This window comes from Anser brachyrhynchus (genome assembly GCF_964034855.1).
Source record: "Anser brachyrhynchus genome assembly, chromosome: 26".
Taxonomy (NCBI): Eukaryota; Metazoa; Chordata; class Aves; order Anseriformes; family Anatidae; genus Anser; species Anser brachyrhynchus.
This window is the reverse complement of record NC_137719.1, coordinates 1,088,368-1,111,856: the sequence shown is the minus strand read 5'-3', so window position 1 is coordinate 1,111,856 and position 23,489 is coordinate 1,088,368. Positions and strand designations below refer to the sequence as shown.

Here is a 23,489-nt window from a genome sequence, read left to right as displayed (position 1 = left end):
CTTTAGGTGTTCTGGGTAGACTTGGAGCCTGCCCAGGCACCTCAGTGAGCTGCAGCTTCAAGCTGCAGCCCAAGCCCTTCTCTGCCTTCACTGCTTCTCCCTGCTTTCTTCCCCAGTTCCCATCTCCCTCAGACATAAAGATCCCCATGGAGCCCCTTCCACCAGCACCCCGAAATGGGGGTCCCCATTGCCTCAGCCGTAAGTAAAGATCTCAGGATCCTCTCTCGTGCTAACTATTGCTTCCTAACTCCCAGCAATGGGGCCTGCACAGCCGCCAAGTGCACTAACCCAATAAACAAAGCAGACACAGCCTGGATTCATCCTGCCGAAGCTAGGGGGAGGGTTGGCTATTTGCTGTATTTAAAGCAGGTTTTATGGGATTCAGCACACTTGGTGCTGCTAATAAAATCTGTGTGGCTGAAAAGCCAGGACTCCCTGAGCTGAACCTGAGGGAGATATAAAAATAAAATAAATAAAAAGATTTAGAAGGTCTTTGAGCCCCTAAAAGCATGAGGCAAAGAGCTTGTGGCAGCGTTATTCAGGATGCAAAAGGGCAGATACATGCAATTTGGCCCAACCTCATTCCAAAAGCATCATAAGTGACCTGGCACAAAGCTGGCCAGCCACTGAAAATAAATAAAAATAAAAAATAAAAATAAAAAAAAATAAAGGAGTAAATCTGGGTGAGTTTATTCCAGCTTGGCACCAGATTGCATCACGATGTCAGCAATTTTTAACGTGCTAATTAATTTACTGTCCCCAAGCTGCTGCTTGCATAATCTGGTGGTTCCTCTCTTTCTCTGATCACTCCCAAAATCAGCATTTCCCAGGAGCTTTCCTCCCCTCCTACTACCTGAGGTCCACCAGACCTGGTAGCAAGGTGGGGTGGGGGAGTGGCTTTCTGTGGGGTTCCTTCCTCACCTGGGAACTGTTTCACCTCCATGTCCCCCCAGGAAAGAGGTCCTCCACCTGGAGCTTTGCGTTCTGATTCTTCCCCAAATGGTTCAGATCTGGATCGCAGGTAAGCACCAAATGGACTCCACCACTCACTCCCTGCATGACCCCATCCCTAGGGATCCCATGCCCTTGGTGCAAAACATTTCTAGGTTTGGCAGTCAATGGTCCCAACTGGGAATCGTTTTTGCCACTACCTTGAGCCAGTTGCCATTGTCTTTGGGCAGTTTTGAAATATCTGAACATATTTTCACAGCATCCCATGGTATTTTGGCTGCCTTCATTTGCAGGCCATGGCTATCATGTTGTTCAAAGCAGGTTGGGCGGGGGCGGGGGGAACCGGCTAACGTGTTCCAAGCCTGGTGTGAGAGCACTCACGACAATAAGATGCTACTGGGTAAAGCTGCAGAGATTTTTAGGATGAGATGTACAGATGAGTTCTGAAAGCTTCATGTAATTTTCTACCTACAGATTATACATGCTAATTGCAAAAGATCAGTAACTAGTGATAGGAACCAAGGGAACAGGATGGAGCTGCAGCGGGGAGGTTCAGGCTGGAAATTAGGTAAAGGTTCTTCACTGAGAGGGTGGTCGGGCACTGGAACTGGCTCCCCAGGGAAGTGGTCACTCCTGCCAGAGTTCAGGAAGTGTTTGGACAACTGTCTCAGAAATGTGGTTGGATTTTATGTGGTCCTCTGTGGAACCAGAAGTTGGACTTGATGGTCCTTGTGGGTCCCTTCCAACTCGAGATATTCTATGATTTGATAATTTTTTTAATGACTTTTTTTCATGGCAGTAGCAGCATCTGGAGCCCTTTGCTGGGGTTTCTGGGGCATTAATCAGGTACCCATGCCAAATGCTTACCTCCCTATGTCCCCCCTCTTCCTCTGCAGTATTACGCTTCACCTGAAGATTTCGTGTCCATCGTCTCCAGCATTTAACTACTCACGAAACCCGATTTGCGCTGTGCCCCAGGTGAAGATAGAGATGGAATCAGACTACGAGGACACCGACACCGAAAAGCCACCTCGGGACATGGGCAGTGAGACCACACTATAGTTCCATGCAGTGCTTCCTCTAATTTTTATATATATATATTTATATATTCATATATATATATATATAAAACTAATTGGACATATTTTTCTATGTGACCCTGAGGAGATGGTGGCCCCAGAGGCCCATTGCTTCAGTAGCGTTTAGTGTAATGCTGTTGAATTTCCTCCCTTTCTGCTGGGCGAATGCATCACTGCTGGTAGCAGAATGCACTGGTGGCAGAATAGCCCCCCACTGCTGGGGCTAAAAATGTGGAGTTGGTGTATTTGGCCTCCACTTGCCCGTTCTAGGGGTTTTAGCAGTTCTATGCTGCTGGAATGGAGAAGTCAAAGGCAGTCAGGGCCATGGATGTCAGGGAACAGCTGGCTGCATGCGTGGCCTATGGAGCAGGGGACTGTGCTGGGGTAAACCTTTCAAGGGGGATTTTGGGGTGGGGAGGAGGTTTGCACGCCTGAGAAGGAAGTGGGAGCATGCATCCCAGCTCCCCCTGCCCTGAAATCGCAGCGCAACTCCTGCCAAATCTGGCTTGGCAAAGGGGGTAGTGCATTTCCTATGGGGAGCCTCAGGCTTTGAGTTTGCAGGATGCAAACAAAAGCAGTCTGACCCCTTGCAGTGGGAGTCCCCTCTTGCAGCACAGCCATGCTGCAGCATCCCAGCAACCCAATCAGGGTCTCTCTGCTGCAGCAGGTGGGATTCTCCTGCCCCAGGGGGACTCAGCTGTGCTCACCCCAGCATAGATGTATAAGAAGGTGAGGGGGATGCATTGCAGGCTAGTGAGGGTTGCAAAGAGGCACTGGCAGGAGGAGCGAAGGCTCTGGACCAGGAGACCTTGAGGCCAAAGGCCATTGCTTCTTGCAAGTAACAACAGGCAGGCTGTGAGCACCTGAGAGCAACAGCAGAGCAGGGAACAGGGCATGATTTCTGCTGGCTGTCAGGCACTACTGCTGCAGGCAGCGGGTCATGGTTTCTGCAGGGAATTCAACACAGTTTCCGTTAGGCAAGCATGGCCTTATCCATCCACACATCCACAGCCCTAGCAAAGTGCAGCTTTCCCAGAACCAGTCTAGGACCCCCAGTGCTGTTCAGAAACCTAGGCTGATAACAGGGCTGGAGCAATAGCTGCATCCAACCAGAAGCCAGCTGAACTGGAGTATTATCTCACCTTGTTTTTGCCATGGGCACACTGAAGGAGCCCATCCAGCCCCTGCACAAGGGACTTTGCACCCCCTTGAGCTCCTCAATTGTAATTATACTCAGGTGGTTTAACAGCAAGCAGCTTGAAGCACTGATGGGAGAACAAGCACATCCCTCACCACGTATCCCCACACACTTTGCACTTGCTTCCCCACCAGGGAGCAGGTCAGGACCCACCTCAGGCACCAGGCAGTTTGGCTTGCCCAGCTCTCACTTTCTTCCAGCAATGCTGAGGCATCGATGAGGCTTTCAAATGGCTTTCCTTCCCAGCATGCCTGCAGGCTATGATTTAGAAAGACTAGTCTTGTTTGTTGACTTTCTCTCCGGTAGATGGATGTTTCTCGCAGTTTTAAGGTAGCAAAAAGCTCCCCCTCATCTCCCAAGCAGAAACAGCCTACCTGGTATTTATAGAAATTCTGTGCTAAGGCCAGCCACAGAGGGGTTTCTGGGGCACTGGTTAAATATTGCAACTGATCTGAACCTTTATGCAGGACAGAGCCCAGTTCTTTGTAAATAGTCACGTCAAACGAAGACATGAATGCAGTTTTCTGTTTATAGTATTTTTCTGGTTCAAGTATACCTTATGAAGAACCATGGTGAGATTAATAAAACAGTATTACTCCAGTGACTACTTAAGCAAGCGCCACTTAGCTTGACGTTAACACTAAGAACTATTTCAGCTTGGATGCATTGTCTATACTTTTTAGTGTTTTGTACCAATCTCACATGTGCTAGCTAAAGCATGGTACAGATAGGCCTGTGATTGCAATCACTCCAGATAGTAAATTTGCTTTAACCAGTACATCAGCACCTACTACACAGCACCCCTACCAGAGTCCACAAAGCCTTTCCACATGTTTCATAGAGCACAACTGAAGCCTAAGCTTAGATCCCTCTAGAACACTGCTTGTTTCAGCTAAATTTCTCCTTTTTGCAAGTCTTACAAATGGTTTATATTTTTTGCATATGGAAATACCGGATTGTCACAGATTTGCCACCCATTACCACACTTCTTTAGCCATTTTGTATTTATCAGTGATACAATCCAATAAATCTCATTTAAATTATTCTCTGCTCTTAGTGTATTTCTGATGCAATCTCAGTCATTGAACCTTCCCTCTCCAGGTGTTCCTTGTTTAGCATTGTTATAAGCAGTAATTGCTCTCCCCTGGAGGGGAATGGGGGAAATGTGTGGTTTGCAATGACTTAACAGGTGGCTCTAGCATGGCAACAGACCTTCAGCTTCACAAAAAAGTTTCCCAGCACCCAGAAAGGTAGGATCAGTCTTACCAAGGATATGTGGCCAGATGCTGAAGAGGAAGTCTAGACCCACCTCACTGCCCCAGAACAATACTACACTCAAGATTTTCCAAAGTAAGGTTAGAGCTTGCAAGCAAAAAGCAGAGGACTGTATGTTTACACTGTCACTATGAACATCAGCAACAGCTGATGGATTTGTTTACAACTAGAGTCTAAAAGCTGAATAGTTTCTGTTCAGGCATGAACAAAATTAATTATGGATGTAGCACTTATGCCTTGGTCCAACTCAGAAAGTCACGGAGAAAGCCAGACCCAGCCCTGCTCTGAGGGAACAAGGGAAACTCACTGTAAAGTGTTTTCATTTGTCAGAGAAGTACAAAACTTGCTAAGAAGTAATTCTAGGAAACAAGTGGGGTTCCCCCCTTCCGTACTTTATTCAGAGTTAGCCTGGATTATTCACCAAGCACTGGAATCCTTTCACACTATAGTCCAGGAAGCTTACTGTGGGCCCAGTACAGTCACCAACAGCGCTCCCCACCCCCCCCACCCCCCCATTTTTCTTTGGTTAGAGAAAAAGGGTTTAAAAAAGTCACCATCCAAATAGCAAAAAAAAAAAAGCTTAGCTGCACACTCAATATGTTACAAGAGATCTACCACTGTCTATGGCCCCAGCCAAGCTGAAAACAGATGTGGCTTTTTCAAGTAGATGGTTCTATAGAAGAGCTCAACTCAAACTACATGTCTAGCATTGAGTAAAATACTTCAGAGCAGGTCAAATGCAAGCAGTCTGGGCATTTGTGAGAACAGAAGCACAGAAGTCATTAAGTCTGCACTGTGAAGCCCCACTCCATTTCCTCCAGGATTGCTAATATTGCACCAAGCTCCCTGGAGAACTGCACACCCAACATCCCAACTGCTGCTCTGTCCCTGCAAGAACAGTGTAAGCTGCAGGGCTGACTTCTTAGAAGAGTGTTAGCTCAAAAAGCAGCTCTGCTAAATTTTACGTGCTGAATGAAGAGGCCAGGAGTGTAGATGCTTATGCCTTGGTATAAGCAATGCACATATGCTTCAGCTTCAAATAAATATCTATGACCTCAGAATAGGAAATACCACTTCTGTACAATAAATAAAAATATTGCATTTTCTATCGGCCTGTCTGGGAGTCATTTTGGAATGTTGTTTTCAGTGCTAAAAACAGTCCTATGTTAAACAGTTAAGGCTTCCAGTGATTTGGGTTTCAACAGCTTCTTGGCAGCAATGATGGTGTTCTTCATCAGCATGGCAACTGTCATGGGCCCAACTCCTCCAGGGACTGGAGTGATGTAACTAGCTTTCTTCTTCACCCCTGCAGAATGGGGAGGAATTACAGTTTAGCATAAAGGTCAAGAGCAGTAAGACATACTAGTCAGCCAGCTTGGTAAGAAGCCATAATCAATCTAATATTGTTGAAATTCCTCCAAGACTGCCAGCTAAGGAATATTAGTCTCACGTTAGTTATCCCATCCCTCCCCTCTCTTCCTCATTATCCAAGGCAACATAAAGCACACCATAGCCTGACCATCTCCACTATTAAGCAAACTTACCTTCTAGCCTAGGCTGGGGAAAAAAAGAAAGGTCTAATAGCTAGATTTATGCAACAGAAATCAAATCTGAAACCAGATATGGATGGGCCTGATGCACGCTCTTGCAAAGTTGCAAAGCTCTCCAATAAAGTAATAGTCTGAGTATTTGCCCTCTCTTCCAAAAGGACTTTCTAGTACCTTTTGCAAGGTATATGGAGATGGAGATGTGGAGCTCATCAGAACAGCCTGCCTGGGCACTGTTGCAGCTAAGTGGTGAGCAAGGCCAGTAAATAGCAAGCCAAAAGGTAAGTTCCATGTGTTTTCATAAGACAAAATTTAAAAGCAGGAGCATGGACTATAAATTTGAGTAGAGACAAAGCAGAACAACAGGTCCAGGATGAATCTCTTCTACATTGCAATATACAGTGTTCCTATGCCATATTACAGGAAAGCTCTTCCCTTGTACACTGAATGCACAAGCAAGAGAGCTTCAGGATGGGTCAGCATCTGCTCCACTACATGAACCAGGACTTTCTCACCCCTTCTCAGCATGCTAAGAAGTTTAATGATGAGTTTAAGCATAAGTTTAATGCTCAAAGTACCAGATGCCATAGTCTTTTATACCTTCAAAATCCACATCCCCAACCAGCCTTGATTTGGCAGTGATGGGATCCTGCACTCTAGTTATCCCCACATCAATAACTGCAGCTCCTTCTTTGATCATATCAGCTGTGATCAGGTTGGGAATGCCTGTAAGAGAACAGAACCACATGCTTATAGTGGTGCTAAACAGTCCCTTCTTCCCCCTCACCCTCATCTTCACACCATCCAGCCCCATAAGTTTTGACCCACCCAGGCCTTCCTGCCTCACAAATACAAATCTAGCCACAGTTGCAAAATCCAGTGCCACTCCTTGAGAGGTTCATCTCACCCAGAAATCAAGGATTTGTTTACTTATAGTCTCAGTATAAACAACTAGAATCCATCCCCGAGAAAAAAGTCTGGCAAACAACCTGGAACACCCCTTTCAGGGTGGGGCGTTTGTCTGGTTCTACCACATACTGCATCAGCTGAGGAACTCATCCTACCTTCCACTTAGACTTAACTCTTTCATGTGACTCTCTCTCTGGTTTACTGACCACCTTTGACTATGAACACGCCTTCCTTTCTGCCAGCAGCATTTCTGCTTTTATGCAACACTACCTTCAAACACCAGTTCGAATCCTTCCAGTACCTTATGTCTCTTCATACCCAATTTCTAACCCACATTTCTCTCCTCTCCCACAAGCTTACAGCAAGCTTCAGCTGCCAAGCATCAACACCCCAAATCAACTTTTCTGTTGATGAGCTACCCCCATGCCAAGGGGATAGCTCAAGACCCCACCTTCAACCTGGAGAAGAGTACATCTACTTGTAGCTGTTCTTTAGGTCTGATCAAGTGCTTGCTGGCACACCAAGCCCTCCTGCCAGATGTTATTTTGCATTTCGAAGGGCCACAAACAGCTCTGCTAGACTCTCCTAGGCTTAATCACAGGATATACTGGCTGGCTCAAACAGCCAGCCCTTGCCTACAGCAGCTGCCAGCAGCCATAAGAATACCAGATTATCCCTGTGCTGCCAGAGATGCCTCAGATAGGGAGGCCCTGGAACATATCATACCAACAGAACTGTCTCCTGCAAGGAAAGATTCCCATCAGAAACACCACACAAGCTGCAGTGCAGCATCCTCTGTGCATCTCACCTGTACTGAGAGTTCAGTCTTACCTGCTGCTGCTACCACAATGTCTGCACGGATTGTGTGTTGCTTCAGCTGCTCCTTTGGAGTGTAGCGGTGTGATATTGTTACTGTGGCATCACCTGCAAAAGGGGTTACACAAAGCCTTTTACTGGTAAGTGTACCTAAACCTGTCAACTTCTAACTCTTCACCTTCAAGGACACCTGTGAAGGTAGCAGAAATACAGGAGCCTGAGGACAAACCACTGGGAGTAGCCTATAAAGTCAGAGGGAGAGATCTTGCATGGAAAAGGACAAGGACTAACTGAAGAAGGCTCTGAAGTGTTACAAGGCTGCCCATGTGCAGAGTTAACTCCCCAGCCTCAACCACAGCCCATGTGATGTCACGGTCCCTGAGGCAGGCCTAGGACCTGCTTAAAAGCCTAACAAGGACTGTGGTACAGGCAAAGGGCTTTTTCCCACAACTGCCTGGTGCACAGGCTCCAAGACCAGCAAGCTCCTACCTCCTGGGCGCTCATGCCTGCCATCTGTGTGCAGCAACATGGCTATGGGCATTCCCACATTCTTTGACCGGCCAGCCACCACCACGTTCTTCCCCAGTGTTGGGATGCCTGCAGTAGACATGAGAGTCTTAAGACAAATACAAGCTGGAGTTGTGCCATACAGCAGCCAAATACTGCAGCAGCTTACCAGTTCTCTTAATGATCTCCCACACACCCCATGGGGTAGCTGGCAGCATGGAATACTGGTCAAGGCACATGCGCCCCACATTTATTACATGAAAGCCATCAACATCTTTGTCTGGAGTCACAGCATTGCAAATCTTTCGCTCATCAATGTGTTCTGGAAAAGATAAAAGCTTTAGCACTGGGGATCAAACAAAAAAAAGAAGCATTTTGCAGTCAATGAGAGGCCTGGCTCACTGCACTAGCCCCTCAACCCCTTCAAAGTCCGTAAGCTTGAAGTTATTCAAAGCCTCCAGTGAGCTCAAGGCTAAGAGCTCCCAGCAGAAGGGGACTGGAACCACTTGGGAACTACAGTGTCGCTAATGCAGAGGGTATTTTTAGACTGCCTCAGTGTCACAACCAAATTTAAGCTCCTGGCTCAGGAAACTGATACTCCTCACACAAGAATAGATTTCCATGACCCCCATCAACTCAACTCATACAGGCAGCAGTATGATGAAGTAGTGAGATCAATTTCTTTAAGCTACATCAGCATGCCACTTTTCATGCGGCAAGAGAACTCCTGAGCTATACCTCCTTCTGGCACAAACTCTTAGAAAGATTTATATAAAAATGAAACAGACTGATATCTAGCTACTCACCGGGTAAAGGAAGCTGCACTAACAGGCCATCCACATTGGCATCATTATTTAGTTTGCCGATCAAATCCAGTAGTTCTTCCTCAGTAATAGAAGCTGGCTTGAGAATCGTCTCACTGCTGATTCCTGTGCAGTCATTGAGAGTGCTGAGTTAGACAACAGCATGTACAACAGTGGGAAGCAACTGCTGATTTAAGCTGTCTAGTTTCATTTCTGCACAAAATCCAATATGGATACACCAAGGATTGCATGCTTCATACAACAATGAACACTTTCCAGGTTGTAGACCTTCACAAGTCTTGCAAGTTATGATTAAGGACCATTAGTCTGTGCAGTCATTCCTGGGAAAGTCTGCTGAAACCAGAGGCCCTCCAAGTGCATGGAGGGCTTGGAGAAACTAAATGGAAATGTGTTATGATGAACATGCAACTGCACCTCCTGCAGACCCTCTTCACCACAGAAGGGCATGTTAGCCTAAAATGTCAGTTCCAAAGAAGGCTTCAGCAGCACAGACCCCAGTAAGAAATTAAACCACTGTGTGCCCTGGACCACCTTCAGCACATTTCCCCAGAAGGCCACTCAGGAAATCTTTGGCTGAACACCAAGTAGGACCTTGGCTTGCAAGACTCTGCTGAATGTGATTGCAGCTTGGATAGTTAGTTTAAAAAGGCAAATCAAAGCCTTGCCAGTGTTTTACACAGGCCTGCAAAGACTGCAAATCCAAACTGCAGAGCTTGATGTTGCCCTAGAGGATTCAAGTGGCATAACACATTCAAACTATGCCTATTAACTACATCCCAGCACTACTATGAACACAGCCAAAGCACTCACAGCAAGTTCTGCCATAAGCCTGGACAGCAATGCAGCTGAGGTGAAAAGCAGCCAGGTGGATGCATCCTAAGATCTTCCACAGTTTCCAGCATAGAGGACTCCCCCCAGCCAACAAAACAGGAGGCAGTCACTTTGCTCCAGTTTCAGAGCAGAGTGCAAGACTTACCAACATCAGCGGCTGCTTTGGTTTTGTTCAATACATAAGAGTGACTTGCAGGATTTTCACCAACTAGAACAACGCTGAGGTGAGGTCTCTTGTTTCCAGCTGCTACCCACTGTTCAACCTCATGACGGGCTTCCTGTCTGATCTGTCGGGCCAGCTTCCTTCCAGAAATCACAACTGCATCATCTCTGCAGTGGAAAAAGTGTTACCAAAACAGTCAGCATTGTTACGAACATCAAATCCAAGCTTTGTGCAACATTAGCACAAGAAACAGGTGCTAACCACAAAGCAGGACAGAACTGTCTCTTTCATCTGAGCTGAGTACAAGCCTTTATTACAAACCTTTTTTTTTCCCCCTGCAAATTGTGTTAAGCAGCATATTTCAGTCTTAAGTTTCCAGCTCTGCTGCCCAAAGCTACCATTAACAAGCAAAACTACTGGAGGGACAGTTTGTTTTTTTTGTGAAGCCTAAGAAACTATACACTCTGCTTCTCTGTAAAGCTAGAAGTCCACATGTATTGTTCATATTTTAGCTTGAAGCATGAGCTATATGACCAGCCTCACCTTTTGAAAAGTCAGCCACCCTTCCCTTTAAAAGGCATGACAGCTTCACTACAAATGACTTACATGAGGCAGAACTTGTTCCACTGAAGTGGAATTTCCACTACAAAAGATACCAAGCAATTCTGGCATGTCTGACAAGCAAAGAATGGTGTCACACTGCTGCACTGAGTGCAGTTCTTGGAGAGCCCAGTCACCCATAGATTTCTCAGGAATACCGCCAGTCTACCTAGCATGCACCTGGCACGTGTCCTCCCCTGCTCAACTAATTGCTGCCACCACTTCAGTCAACTCTAGGTTGTGAGAGCTGGGCTGGATACTCAATTCCAGCCCCTTCAGAAGACTGCAGTGCTTAGCTGGAGTTGAGGGGATATTTGTCCACTTGAACCATGTCAGAACAGGTCCTCACGTACTTCTCGGGTCTAAATTGGTAAGAAGAATATAGAGTCTCTGTCAAATGCATTCCAGGCAATTGGATACCCTGCAGCATATAGAAAGGCTGGCACGGATTACAGCTAACAAGGCCACAGCTGCCAGCCCCAATCAGCACAGGCTGTGCACACTGCTCACATTTGTTTTTTTTTTCTTTCAGGTTATGGCTATCACTCACATTAGAATGCGACTCTCACTCACTAGTCCCTCTGTGAGGGATTAACCTGCCCAAGATTCACTTTTAGACTTCGCTGGAACCCCCTCCTGCAAGGCCTCGCGATGTGCTCTTCACTCGCGTACCCAAATATTTACCCAAGTACTCGGCTCCTCCGTCAGGCCCCTCACACGGCGCAGAGGGAGCTGCTCCCCAGTGTCACTGCACAGGCATCGCCCACAGCCAGGACCTGCCCATTTCAGAGGCAACCAGCAAGCAAAACACACCACCACCAGCTTGCCACGGAAATCCAGGAGACAGCCACCCCTTAGAAGAGAGCCTGATGGCTTTCACCCTCCCATGTCACACATCCCAACAGGAACAAGGCTGCAGCTCCCTTCTCAAGAACCGAGCAGCCCCAGCTACCTGACGTGCACACCTCCTCCCACCCGAGTCCCACGAGCCCGGCGCTGCTTCCTGAGGGGTCTCCGTGCTCCAGGCACGGCTGCAGCAAAGGGGAGCCCCCAGCGGAGCTGCTCCAGGCCCGGAGCAACGCGGAGCAGGGGCATAGCAAAGCCTCACATCCCCACCGGGGATGGCGTGCAGCGCTCCCTTCTTTCCTAGGCTAGGACCCGTGCAAGCACGGGGCTCTCTTGGTACGTTAACCACTCGGCACCTCACCCCAACAGCCAGCACCCCAGCCGAACCTCTCGGACAGGCGCCGAGCCCCCAGCCCCCCCCGGGGGCAGAACCGCCGCCGCAGACCCTCCACGCAAGGCGGCAGCGGGATTTCATCAGCCTGCAGCGCCCGGCACGGCCGCTGGGGACTCGCCTCACTCACCCCCGGCAGCGCCCACGCCGCGGCCCCCCGCGGCCGGGCCCTACCTGTGCGCGCTGAGGTGCAGGCGGCGGCCGCAGGGGGGGCGCAGCGCGACCCGGCCGAGGGCACGGAGCGGGCACAGCGCCGGGGCCATGGCGGCGGCGACACCTGAGGAGAGGCGCCGCGGCTCCCCCGCCCGCCCCCTTTATAGCGCGCCGAGGGCCCGCCCCCGCTCGAGGCCGCGGCCCGGGCTGGGTCTCGCGAGAGCTTGAGGGGCACGGCCGCGGCGGGAGCGGCGCCGAGCGGCCTGAGGGGAAGCGGCGCCGCTCGCCATGAGCTTCCTCTTGTGAGCGCCCGGCCGCGGGGGGCTCCGAGGAGGAGCCGCGGGGCGGGTCGTGAGGGGAGGCGGGGAGCTGGCACGGGAAGGCTGCTGGAGGCAGGGTGGGCGGCGGGGGCTCGTGAGGGGCCGGGGGAGGCTGCGGGGTGGGGGAGCGCAGCGGTGGTTGCGGGGGGGGAGCCTCGGGGGGGAGATGGCTTTCGGACTTGTGGCTCTCTTCGGTGCGAAGAAGTATCGGTAACCAGCTCTAGGGGCGGGCTGCGGCATACCCGTGTGATGTGAATGCTCGGAAAGATTTTAGCTCTTAAAGCGTGGGAAGCGTGGCAGAAGGGTCGGTGGCAGGCTGTGGTGCGGGGAGGGGCTGGGTGCCTTCTTTCTGGGGTCGGTGGTGTGCGAGGTCTGTGTTTGGGGGCTCTCTGTCTGCGGTCAGCAATGTGCTGGGCCTGCGTATTCCGCCTGTGGTGTAACAGGAGGCAGTGGTTTGGCTGAAGAGTGAGCTGGGTTGAAGGGTCTCTTATTTCCGCTCAGAACGTCGCACGGAAGCAGTGTGTGAAGACCTCAGGCCGTGCAGTAATGCTGCACCAGGAAGCTGGTGTGAAGCGTGCGCAAGCCAAGCACGTCTGGTTGTGTACGACTAGGGGAGGCAGCGGACCAGCGATGAAGCATATGTACCCTCCTCGATGCTTCGGCTTGCGCCACCCTAAATCAGAAGCAGAGTTGGCAAAAGCTGAGAGCAGGACACTGTGGGCTCTGCACACTCTGAAAGTTAAATGTTGTGGTTCAGAGGCATTGAAATTCCTTCAGCTCTTGGCAGTATTGGCTTTTGTGCGTGGGCTTAAAGCCAGTACTGAGTTCAGTGACCTGTGTCCCTCTGAGCACCCTGCAGAGAGCAGCTTCGGCATTGTTGTAGGGGCGTGGAGTTGTGCAGCGGCACAGCTGTTGTAGAACACAACAAGAGACAATTGCAACTGCTATGGTAATTTGTGTTTTAGGGCTGGAGTCTGTTAAATTGCTATTTTGAGCAGATTGTTTCTACAGTGTGTCTGAGTGTCTTGTCATTGCCCTGTCAGACTTGACCCAGTCAGCTGGTGGTTTTGTTTCCTGGTTTGTGGGCCACTCTGAATGCAACTGTCGCTGTTCAGTCTTTAGGCCTTTGCACCAAGTGTTTATTGCGATGTGAAAAAGGGAAGTGTGCACACGGCTGTCGGAAACACTTTGGCCTGAGCATATGATACGTTCACCCTGGTAGGGGGATGGGAGGGGTAAACGGCTGGTGTTACCACAGCTAAAAGTGCCAAATGGCAAGGAGTAATTCAGCTGTAGCAGGAGGGAAATATTTCTTAGAAGAGATTGCAGCTGACAGATTAACTAGAAATGTTTCTCTTTTGTCAGTGGGAGTCGATCTTCAAAAACATTCAAACCCAAGAAGAATATTCCTGAAGGCTCCCATCAGTATGAACTCCTGAAACATGCAGAAGCCACCCTGGGGAGTGGTAACCTTAGGCAAGCAGTTATGCTGCCAGAGGGAGAGGACCTTAATGAGTGGATCGCAGTTAACAGTAAGTCCTATGAAAAAGCAATCCATCCATGTGTGGAGGTGGAGTGGGAAGAATATGAATCTCTGGATTTCATCCTTAAAAGAAAAGAAAACAAATAAACAAACAAAATAATAATAAAAAAAAAAATCCCAAATGAAGTTCACATCCTGGCCAGGTTCTGTTTAACTAGGTAGGGATAAAAGGAAAGTAAGTCAAGAGTCAAAGGGCTGTTGTGCTCTGGAAGCAAGCAAAAAGCAAGAAACAAATCCATGCTATTGTGGTTTTGGGGTGCATTTTCTTCAAGTTCCAACTTGTAAAGATGATTAGGTTTGTGAAAGGTTATTTTTAGAATTAGGAGTAAGCCTTGATTTTGGAATGATAAAACCAGTAGTTAGTGCTGTTGGCTGCAAAAACTGTGACAGTAAACAGCTTGGGTAAAAAATGGAACTATATTCTTCAACCATATTTTCCAGGTTTGTGTTGGTAACTTAGGAGTTGTATTTTCTTTCTTAAAAAGGTGGCTGGGAACTAAAGCAGTTATTTCAAAGTTACAGGAAGTTAGGAGGTTATGTACAGCTTCGTGCTGTACAAATAAGTCAGGGGCAGTAGCCAGAAGATTTAAAAAAAAAAAAAAAAAAAGGATCAAAGCTGACTGAGATATTCATGTTCCTAGATGGTCAAAGGGTCTTGAAGTCAGCCACATGATGGTGTGTGTGTTTTTGTGGAGAGCTTTGCAGTATGTTCACCCCTGTGATGGTGATCCTCAGAGGCAATGTCAGCTGAATGGAAGCAAATTGGTGCTGCAGTCTGCTTTGTTTGCATTTTGGATAAATTTGATACTTTTTCCTTTACAGCAGTGGATTTCTTCAACCAAATCAATATGCTCTATGGGACCATCACAGAGTTTTGCACAGAGGCCAGCTGTCCAGTCATGTCTGCTGGACCAAGGTAAGAAGTTTTATGGCAGCCTGCAGCTGCAATTTATGTGTTGGGGAAGTGGATGGATGTTCAGGTCACTCAAGCGTGTCGAGAAAAGCTAAAAAGGAATGAGATGTGTCTGGGTGGTGTTGGGGCACAGCATCATGCTCCTGTAGAGTCACTCACCTGCATGCGAAGCCATGTGGTCCATTATGGAAGCCGCTTGGTATCAGCAGCAGATTTGTTTTAAGGAAAATAAGAGATCTAACTTTGAAGTGGCAGATCTTTCTGTTCGAGTCATCTCTTAATCTGTTGTCTCAGAGCAAGCGCTTCAAGAGGTCATTGCTTGTTTTTTTCTGAGTGAAAGTGACTGAAGAAGATTGAAAGGTTGAAGAAGAGTATACATGATGGTTCTGAACTTAAGTACTTTGTTGAGTTGAAGCAACAGCAGCGTATCTTGTTGGTAAGGTTGGTTGAGGCTTGTTATTTGGGACAGCAGCATGGAGTCTGGCTGTTGAGCAGTATTTGTAGGGTGCTGTGTAAAGTCCTGCCCTGCTTTTCTAACCAGAATTATCTAGATTGCAAGTTCCTGTTTCTATATTTGGGGATGTTTCCTGTAACGACTTCCTGTTTAAAGTGCAGTGTTCATTTTCACTTAGTGGTGGTTGAGACATGATAATTGAAACGTTTTTTTCCCCACTGTCCAATTTTGCAAAAGATCTCTGAGAAAGGAGAGTTCCATGCTACGTAGTGTTCTGACAGAAATCTGCCCCACGTCTGAGGAGCTGTGGATTTATAAGCACGTATCAGTTTGAGATGGTGGCTTTTAAAAGCTTTTGGCTGACATGTGGCCTCAGGATGGGGTCTTGGCTGTCTCGTGCTGGTGGGCATCTCCCCAAGGGAGTGCTGAATTCTCCATTGATGTCTGAAAACTATATGATTCTATATGTAGTAACTCAGGCACTGGGGTTTGGCCCCATCACATGCCCCATTTAAAGGAATGCTGATGTTGGAAGAGGTTGATTCCCAGTTGAACATCAGTTGTGAGGGTCGCTGCACAAAGTGCTTCTTTTGCAGAGCACACCTTACCAAGATAAGGAGGAAGCTGCAGTGCCTTGTTGCCAGAGTAGCCACAATGCAATGAAAATGTATTTCTTTCACTCGTATAGCAAAGAATATTTTTTTTCGGTCTCCCAACAGATACGAGTACCATTGGGCAGACGGCACCAACATAAAGAAGCCGATTAAGTGCTCAGCTCCAAAGTACATTGATTACTTGATGACATGGGTTCAGGACCAGCTGGATGACGAAACCCTCTTCCCTTCAAAGATTGGTAATTGCAACTGTTGCATGATGCAACGGTGCCTTGTATATAGGACTGAGCCACAGTGCCACCGGAAGGTCTCTTTTTGCTTCTTACCAAACTGAAACTTATCCCTGCATATTGGTGGTTTTCAGGCGTCCCTTTTCCCAAGAACTTCATGTCGGTGGCCAAGACCATCCTGAAACGGCTATTCCGCGTGTATGCCCACATTTACCACCAGCACTTTGATTCTGTCATGCGGCTGCAGGAGGAGGCCCACCTCAACACCTCCTTCAAGCACTTTATCTTCTTTGTGCAGGTGAGTTACAGAACAGCTGGTCACCTGCCTCCACCAGGGTTTCTTGTTCCCTGATTGCTTTTAAAGGGAGTTGGATTTTAAGAGCCTACTTGCTCTTTGAAGGTCTACAACAGTGTTGTGATGGAACACAGCTCAGCTCTCACCCTCTTTACCATGTGAGCCATACAGCAGCGCCATCTGGGGTTTGTTTTGATTTTTGTGCAAGATGGCTATAAAGGCTTCCATTTCCCTTTCTAATTTTAAGCTCAAAAAAGGGACCGGACTTCAAAGAGAACTTGGGGTTTTGTAGCTCAGTAACTGACTCTGAGGTAGCAGCAGCACCTTTTTCACGTTGCCCATTTTTTAACAGCCTGTAACTGCGGGTGACTCATTGTGCTGAGCAGCCTCAGCAATGCAACATGGTTTGCCAAAAACGCTTGAATCTCTCCGCAGAGAAATGGGAGAGATGGCTGCAGTAATGTCTGCATGGGAATTTATGCCAGCACGCATTTATGCAGCTGGTTCCCAGGGCATGTGTGCTGGCTGCACCTGGAGCCCTGTGTTTTCTAGTGGCTCTTTCAGCAGTGTGTTTAGTTCTTGTGATGCTTTTTCCTGCCAGGAATTTAACTTGATCGACAGGCGGGAGTTGGCTCCACTGCAGGAACTGATTGAGAAGCTGGGCTCCAAAGACAGATAAACTTCCCCCAGGAGAACCCATTCAGCTTCTGGTTGTGGCTGTTCCTTTCTGCTTTGTACACCAGCCGTTCTCCCTTTCACCTTCAGCAGTGCAAGCCTCGAGAAGCTGGATGATGTGCTGGCTGGCATCGCCTCACTCAGTCTTGCAGGCCTTTGGCAAAACAGTGCTTGTACTGCACAGTGGCAGCCTGCATTGTTTTATAACTGGTGGCTGAGCTGTGGTGACTAGCGCTACTTCGTACGTTTTTTTCTAAGCTATGTACTCAAGTCTGGCAAGAATTGCAGTCTGGGACTCTAACACAGAGCTTGTAGCAGGTTGCTTTGTTTCCCACAGGCATGGGTGAAGTTCCAGAGTGCCACACTGCTGTTTTCAGTGCTGGAGCAGTTTCACTCTGGATCCCATGGATACAGAACCTGGCCTACAAGCAGCCAGCCTGGGGCTGTATCCAGCACGTGCTTCCCTTGGGGAAGAGCAGCAGTGGAACAGCTTATTTTTGGAAGTGCTTTTTTTGGATTTAGATGCACTTTGGCCAAGAGCCTTAAGCTCCCCTCATGGCAGCATTGGGGGGAGGAGGAAAAAAGTGCCTGTCAAGGGGAGCCTGTCCCCTTGCTGTGCAGAGCAGCTTTTCTGTCCCCAGCTGGGGGGGGGGAACAACACAACACAGAGGGAATGGCAGGGACCATGTGTGGCAAGGCAATAAAGTTTCTTCTTCCTGCTCTCTTTTTTAATGGATGTCTTGTCCTTGTACCTTCTTGCTCTATGCACTGGTGTCCTCACAGCCCCCCCCAGGTGTTCCAGTTGAAAACAAACAACCCTAAGGCATGTTTTCCCTTGCAGGGAGTCCCCCGGCTGGTGGCTGCAGCAGCATCCTGCTTCTGCCCCCCAGTTCTGGCTGGTCCAGAGCCTCGTCACACACACAGCCTCCAGCATCTTTATTGACCGGGTCATTCCCGGCAGCTGCACAAGTCCCCTCCCATTCCCCCCTTCCCACCACAGAGCTCAGCCCAGCATCAGGGCTTGGGGGTGGAGGTGAAGATGCGCAGTCCATGCATGCTCTTGATCTCTTCACTCAGTGCCTGTAAGAGACAAACACAAATACTAAGTCCCACTGCAATGTGAAAGCGGGTGGCTTTAAAGCACCAAGTATTAAGTGCTAAAGTGGAGCTCCTAATTAAGTGCTGTATGCATGCAGCGCTCAAGTGCAAATGCAGCGTCTGCTGTGTCAACTGCAAGGGCCATGCACGCAAGCAGACTGCGTGCAGCGCTGCAGCATACCCATGCAAGCAAGATGCAAAACCAAGCAGTGACAGAGCACGAGGGCCAAATGCTGCATGCCCACGCCGTGCGGCCGTGGTGCCGCAGGAGCGTGCCAATGCCTGGCTGCGTGCGGGTGCGCATCTCAGGCGCCTCGCACCGGCCGCCGCAGCCCTCACCTGGTTAACCATCTGGTGCTGCTGCACCGGCCGCTTCTCCCTGAACTCCTCCGACTCGATGTGGACCTCGTACATGGCACCGCAGCCTCCTGCAAGGAAGCGCAGCCCCGCGGTGCGGCCCCCGGCAGAGCGCTGCCGCCGCCCGCCCGCCCAGGAACCTCCCCCCCCCCCGGCAGCCGCCGCGGGCCGGGCCGGGCTCAGCCCCGCCGTGGCGGAGCGCACGGCACGGTGCGGGGGGGCGGGGCGGGGAGGTTAGGGGGAGCTTGCGGTTTACCGGAGATGTCCACCACCCTGATGGCGGAGGCGCGGGGGAACTTCTCCCGCAGGACGCGGCTCACTCGGGCCTCGCCGTCCGTCCGGGAGGTGAAGCTTCGCCAGGGGCCGCACCGCAGAACGAGCTGGGGCGGGGGGGCGCAAAACAAGGGCGCTGTGACACCGCTCCGCGGGGCCGGCAGCGCCGCTCCCCCGCCGCACGGCCCGGGCCGGCCGCGGCACTTACCGGGCCGCGGAGCCGCAGCCCCGCCGCGGCGGCCATCTTGGGCCCGTGGCGGCCTCGGGGCCGGGCGGGGGAGGGCTCGGCACAAGGCCGCGCCGCGCCTCTGCCGCCTCCTTTCGCCCCCTGCCGGCCCGGAGGACCCCGGCGGGGCCGCGGCCTGGCGGCAGCCCCGGACCCGTCCTGCCCCCCCCCCCCCCCCCCCCCCCCCGCAGGCCTTTCCCGTGCCCTGCTTGAACAGCCACTCACCCCCCCCAGACCCAGCCCCGACCTTCCCACCCCCACCGAAGCGGGCGTCAAACCCCACCGAGGCACAGCCCCCCCCCCCCCCCCCCCGCTCCCCACAGCCACGACCCCATCTTGTCGTCCCCCCCCAGCGACACACACAGCCCCCCCCCCCCCCCAGGGCCTCTCCTCATCCCCACCTCACCGCCAGGCAGAGACAAACAGAACGGCCAAGTTTGAGTGCAAAAAATAAATATAAAATTTATTAAAACACCCACAATATTTTAAAGATATCAGGAATAATACATCTCGCAGCCTGGTCAGCTGCGTGTAACTTAGAATAAAATACAAATTAAAAAAAAAAAAAAAAAGAAAGGGAAAGGAGGGGAAGGATCCATACGTGGAATTCTTAGGCATCCTAAAAATAAATTTACCAAAACACTGGAGGTGAGGGGAAAAAATAGGGCATTAAGAAACAAAACAAACAAAAACCACACACAAAAAAAAAGGGAAAGAGGGAAAATTATACAAAATAAAATTATCAGCATAAATTTACTGTCCTAGAAGTATCTACAGTTTAATACACATTAATCCTATTGCCTTGAGACATGGGAAAATCTACCGTTCCTCGATCCGCCCCGGAAAAACTTCATTTCAAGTAACCACAGTCCCGAGCCGACCAAGAAATCTTCAAGTGTGAGTCCTTGGGAGCCACAAGGACTTTGCGCGGTGCCCCCCCCACCCCCCTGCCTGCCACCGTCCCACCTCCCTCATCAGCTCTCCAAAACCCAAACAAAATGTCAAAAAAAAAAAAAAGAACAAACAAAACAAAAACAAAGCAAACAAACAAAAAAAACACCTCCAATCAAATCCCGAGTGCTGAAACCAAGAAAATGGCGCTTTTTTTTTTCCTTTTATTACCTATTCACTGCGCTGCAGTGCAAAACCCACCGCCAAAATGCTTCCAGGATAAAACAAGGCTGAAACTACGGCAGTTTGTAATCCCTGAAGGATGCAAAAATGAGGAAAAGCCTGGGCGGAAAGGTATAACAAAAGGAAAAAAAAAAAAAAAAAAGGAACAAACACCGCTGCAAAAGGATCCCTGATTTTGGAAAGATTTGCCCCAGTTTCACTTGCCTTCGCTGCCATGGCGCTGCGGGGTGTGTGTGGGGTTGAGGTATTTGCCTTGGTTTTGGGGCGTGGGGGAGCTGCTGCCCCCCCCCACTCACAGGAACCCAAAGGAAAAAAGTAGCACCAATGAAACCCAACAAAATGCAAAGGGAAAAAAGGGAAAATAAAGAGATGGGAAAGTGTGAAGCCCAGCTGTTCCCTTGCCATGGCTCCCCCGTAAGCAAACGCCTGTTGTTTCAGGGAGGGAAATGAGCTGCAAGGGATGGGGAGGTGCTGGGCACTGTGTCAGGGTACTGTGCCAGGGTATGCCCTCATCCAGTGTTGTGCAGGGCCCATGCACAGCGCACATATGACGTGACCAAGCGCCATACGTTTGTACTGTGGATGTGCACCAGGTGCAAGCACCACGTTCAAGCACTGTGCCCGAGCACTGTGTCTGTGTGCCAGGACCAAGCACCATGTCTGTGCTCAGTGGGCAAGCACCACGTCCAAGCACTGTGCCTGAGCATCGTGCCTGAGCACCATGTACATGCATGGTGGGCAAACAACAAGTCTAAGCACCATGCCCAAGCACCATGTCCATAATGCCCGAGCACCATGTTCAAGCACTGAGTCAGCTAACTACAGGCAAGTGCTGTGCCTGAGCAACTGTTCCTGAGCACCATGTCTACACGCTGTGCCCAAGCACCATGTTTACAACATCGATGCATCCCGTTCAAGCACCGTGTCTGTGGACCATGCCTGAGCACTGTGACCAGTGCCTGAGCACCATGGCCATGCCCTGTGCCCGAGCACTGTCTGAGCACTACGCCCGTGCCCTGTGTGCACACAACACACCCATAGACCAGGCTGTGCACCCTGTCTGAACACTGTGCCCATATACCATATCTGAACATACAGCTAAGCACCGTGGCTGAGCACCATGTTCCCACACCCTGACCGAGCACCAAGTCCACGCACAATGTCTGAGCGCTGCAGCTGGGCACCGTGGCTGAGCACCATGTTCACACACCCTGACCGAGCACCAAGTCCACGCACAATGTCTGAGCGCTGCAGCTGGGCACTGTGGCTAAGCACCATGTTCACACACCCTGGCTGAGCACCAAGTCCGCGCACCATGCCTGAGCACCAAGCCCACAGACCACAGTGAAGCACCACGTTCACACACCCTGACTGAGCACCACAGTCAAGCACCATGGTCACGTATCGTGGCTGAGCACCAAGTCCATGCATCCTGCCTGAGCACCAAGTCCACACACCGTGTCCGAGAGTCAAACCCGAGCACCATGACCAAGCACCATGTTCACGCACCCTGGCTGAGCACCATGTCCCTGGTGCATGGCTGAGCACAGTGCCTGAGCACCACATCCACGTACTGTGGTTGAATAACACATCGGAAAACTGCACCTGCACCTGCCTGCCCTCTTGCTGGCTCCCTGGCCCTGTACTGGAGGAGAATGAAGCCACTGCAAGCAAAGGTGCCTCCAACGCTTCCGCAGGGCACCGATCTCTGTTTGCATAAAAACAACACACTCCCGTCACTCTCTGAGTTGTCGCTCCAGAAAAGTAAACTTCCTTCTCAACGACATTGGTTTTTTTTCTTGGTTCTCTAGTTTCATATATACATTAGTAGCACCACAGCAGGATGGAATCAGGCAGAAGCATGATACAGTTTGTTAAAACACCATAGCACCATTTTAATTAGAAGATTTCATTTAATAAAAAATATGCCTTAAAGAGCCCACTAAGCATATTCCAGTATTAAAAGGAAAAGTCAGCAATTGAGGCACCTCAGGGATTCTGGTTTCTTTCTCCTTCCTGAGCCTCGTCCTGAGAGCGCCAAGAGGGGGAGCTGCCCCCCGGAAACGCCCCCTGTCCCCCACAGACAGCTCCGCAGGCTGAGGTGAAGCATCATGGCCTGAAACGCTGAAGTGGGTGGAAGGAGCCTGTTGGGCTCCCCGCGTCAAGATCTCCCCCGTGTTTCCATTGTGGGTGTTCTAGCACCAGTGTGGCTGCAACCTGCTGCAGAGTGTTCCCCACTGCCACCCCCACCCCCACCCCAGCCCCAAAGCAATTAAAACGCTGCCCCCAGCAAGTCCCGCCACCCACCACGCGCCAGTACGTCCCCTTAATGCTTCAACCCCCATGGCTTTTGCGCGGGTGGGACAAGCGTGAATGCTAGCGCTGGTACGGATAAAGAAAAAGATTTCACTTAAAACAGACTCTCAGCAGCAAGGGATAAAGAGCTGTGCATAGTTTTCTAGTTTTCATATAAGAAGTCTGAAGCATGCTAATTTTCAATGACTGAGATTTGAGGTAGGTTATACGTATGTAGTGTAAAAACATGAGACTGCAGCAGTTCTCGCTCCCAACCCACGCACAGCTGCCGCTGCCATGGTCCCCCCCCCCCCCCCCCCCCCCAAGTTTGGACCAGTTTGAGCCTCCCTTTGAGGCAGGGAGGGAGACGCCATGCTGGAGTGAGCCCCCCGAACCAGAAACCTCCAAGGAAGCAGGACTTAGACAGGTTGTATGGACTGAAACATTCTCCAAACACACCCCTTTCTCCCAAACACCGCAAATTTCTCGCTAACATCATCTATGCGAAGCTTTCAAGGCACCCCTGCGACAACCTACAATGTGGAAGTCAGACGAGACCTGGGCGAAACAAACCGAGGCCGGCACCCGAATCCGACCCCTTTTTTTTGCCCTGTGAACATCACCACCACCATGCCACAGCCAAGCACCATGGTACACAGCCCCAGGACACACAAACCTGTCCATGGGCTTCCCTAAAATCTGACTTGCCATAAACTCTACAATCCTGATATGCTATTGGGTACTTATAAGAAAAGCGATAATAGCTCATTGAGTTTCCTCGTCAAATATATGCAACTTTACAGATTACGGTTAAAAAAAAAAAAAAAAACTATGAAGGACGGACAAAGCATGTTAAATATTCTGCCAGTATTTACAGTTCTCCCACAATAATCTTGTTTAAAACATACTGCTTTCAAGTTGTTGGGAGGGGGAGAGGGAATTTGCTTTTTTTTTTCAGTTTTGCTTTCATTT

At 49.9% G+C, this 23,489-nt stretch overlaps 4 protein-coding genes across 7 annotated transcripts in view; 2 read left to right on the top strand and 2 right to left on the bottom strand.

Annotated features, from left to right (window-relative positions):
* The window catches only part of SLC4A5 (solute carrier family 4 member 5), a 31,156-nt gene extending 25,969 nt beyond the window's left edge, over nucleotides 1-5,187 (top strand). For 3 of the 4 annotated variants that reach the window (XM_080568301.1, XM_080568303.1, XM_080568304.1), the window contains 2 exons: nucleotides 954-1,021; nucleotides 1,848-5,187. In XM_080568301.1, coding sequence (XP_080424427.1) covers nucleotides 954-1,021; nucleotides 1,848-2,013 — 234 coding nt within the window. In that variant the 3' untranslated portion in view covers nucleotides 2,014-5,187. Of the gene's footprint in view, nucleotides 1-116; nucleotides 199-953; nucleotides 1,022-1,847 lie in introns of all 4 variants that reach the window. The other variant, XM_080568302.1, reaches the window with a different exon arrangement.
* Nucleotides 3,749-12,243, bottom strand: MTHFD2 (methylenetetrahydrofolate dehydrogenase (NADP+ dependent) 2, methenyltetrahydrofolate cyclohydrolase). Its single transcript, XM_080568317.1, has 8 exons — nucleotides 12,112-12,243; nucleotides 10,083-10,267; nucleotides 9,089-9,211; nucleotides 8,452-8,604; nucleotides 8,265-8,372; nucleotides 7,791-7,883; nucleotides 6,651-6,776; nucleotides 3,749-5,809 (listed from the first exon to the last, which is right to left on the bottom strand). The coding sequence occupies exons 1-8, from the start codon at nucleotides 12,198-12,200 to the stop codon at nucleotides 5,670-5,672; spliced, it is 1,017 nt and encodes a 338-aa protein (XP_080424443.1). The 5' UTR covers nucleotides 12,201-12,243; the 3' UTR covers nucleotides 3,749-5,669.
* Nucleotides 12,244-12,252: 9 nt separating this feature from the next.
* Nucleotides 12,253-17,868, top strand: MOB1A (MOB kinase activator 1A). Its single transcript, XM_080568337.1, has 6 exons — nucleotides 12,253-12,392; nucleotides 13,776-13,942; nucleotides 14,776-14,869; nucleotides 16,040-16,173; nucleotides 16,299-16,462; nucleotides 17,061-17,868. The coding sequence occupies exons 1-6, from the start codon at nucleotides 12,379-12,381 to the stop codon at nucleotides 17,136-17,138; spliced, it is 651 nt and encodes a 216-aa protein (XP_080424463.1). The 5' UTR covers nucleotides 12,253-12,378; the 3' UTR covers nucleotides 17,139-17,868.
* Nucleotides 17,869-18,053: 185 nt separating this feature from the next.
* On the bottom strand, nucleotides 18,054-19,200 carry BOLA3 (bolA family member 3). Its single transcript, XM_080568338.1, has 4 exons — nucleotides 19,071-19,200; nucleotides 18,846-18,969; nucleotides 18,572-18,660; nucleotides 18,054-18,214 (listed from the first exon to the last, which is right to left on the bottom strand). Exons 1-4 carry the CDS (start codon nucleotides 19,104-19,106, stop codon nucleotides 18,149-18,151), a joined length of 315 nt encoding a protein of 104 aa, XP_080424464.1. The 5' UTR covers nucleotides 19,107-19,200; the 3' UTR covers nucleotides 18,054-18,148.
* Nucleotides 19,201-23,489: the final 4,289 nt, after the last annotated feature.

Coding starts and splice junctions, on each gene's coding strand:
- BOLA3 (XM_080568338.1), bottom strand. CDS start 19,106: ATGGCCGCCGCGGCGGGGCTGCGGCTCCGCGGCCCG. Junction 18,970..19,070: donor GGCTGCGGCTCCGCGGCCCG/GTAAGTGCCGCG, acceptor CCCCCGCCCCAG/CTCGTTCTGCGGTGCGGCCC. Junction 18,215..18,571: donor AGCACCAGATGGTTAACCAG/GTGAGGGCTGCG, acceptor TGTCTCTTACAG/GCACTGAGTGAAGAGATCAA.
- MOB1A (XM_080568337.1), top strand. Junction 14,870..16,039: donor GTCATGTCTGCTGGACCAAG/GTAAGAAGTTTT, acceptor GTCTCCCAACAG/ATACGAGTACCATTGGGCAG. Junction 16,174..16,298: donor CCTCTTCCCTTCAAAGATTG/GTAATTGCAACT, acceptor GGTGGTTTTCAG/GCGTCCCTTTTCCCAAGAAC.
- MTHFD2 (XM_080568317.1), bottom strand. CDS start 12,200: ATGGCCCCGGCGCTGTGCCCGCTCCGTGCCCTCGGCCGGGTCGCGCTG. Junction 8,373..8,451: donor GGAGATCATTAAGAGAACTG/GTAAGCTGCTGC, acceptor TGTCTACTGCAG/GCATCCCAACACTGGGGAAG. Junction 5,810..6,650: donor TGGGGATGTGGATTTTGAAG/GTATAAAAGACT, acceptor CCCATTCTGCAG/GGGTGAAGAAGAAAGCTAGT.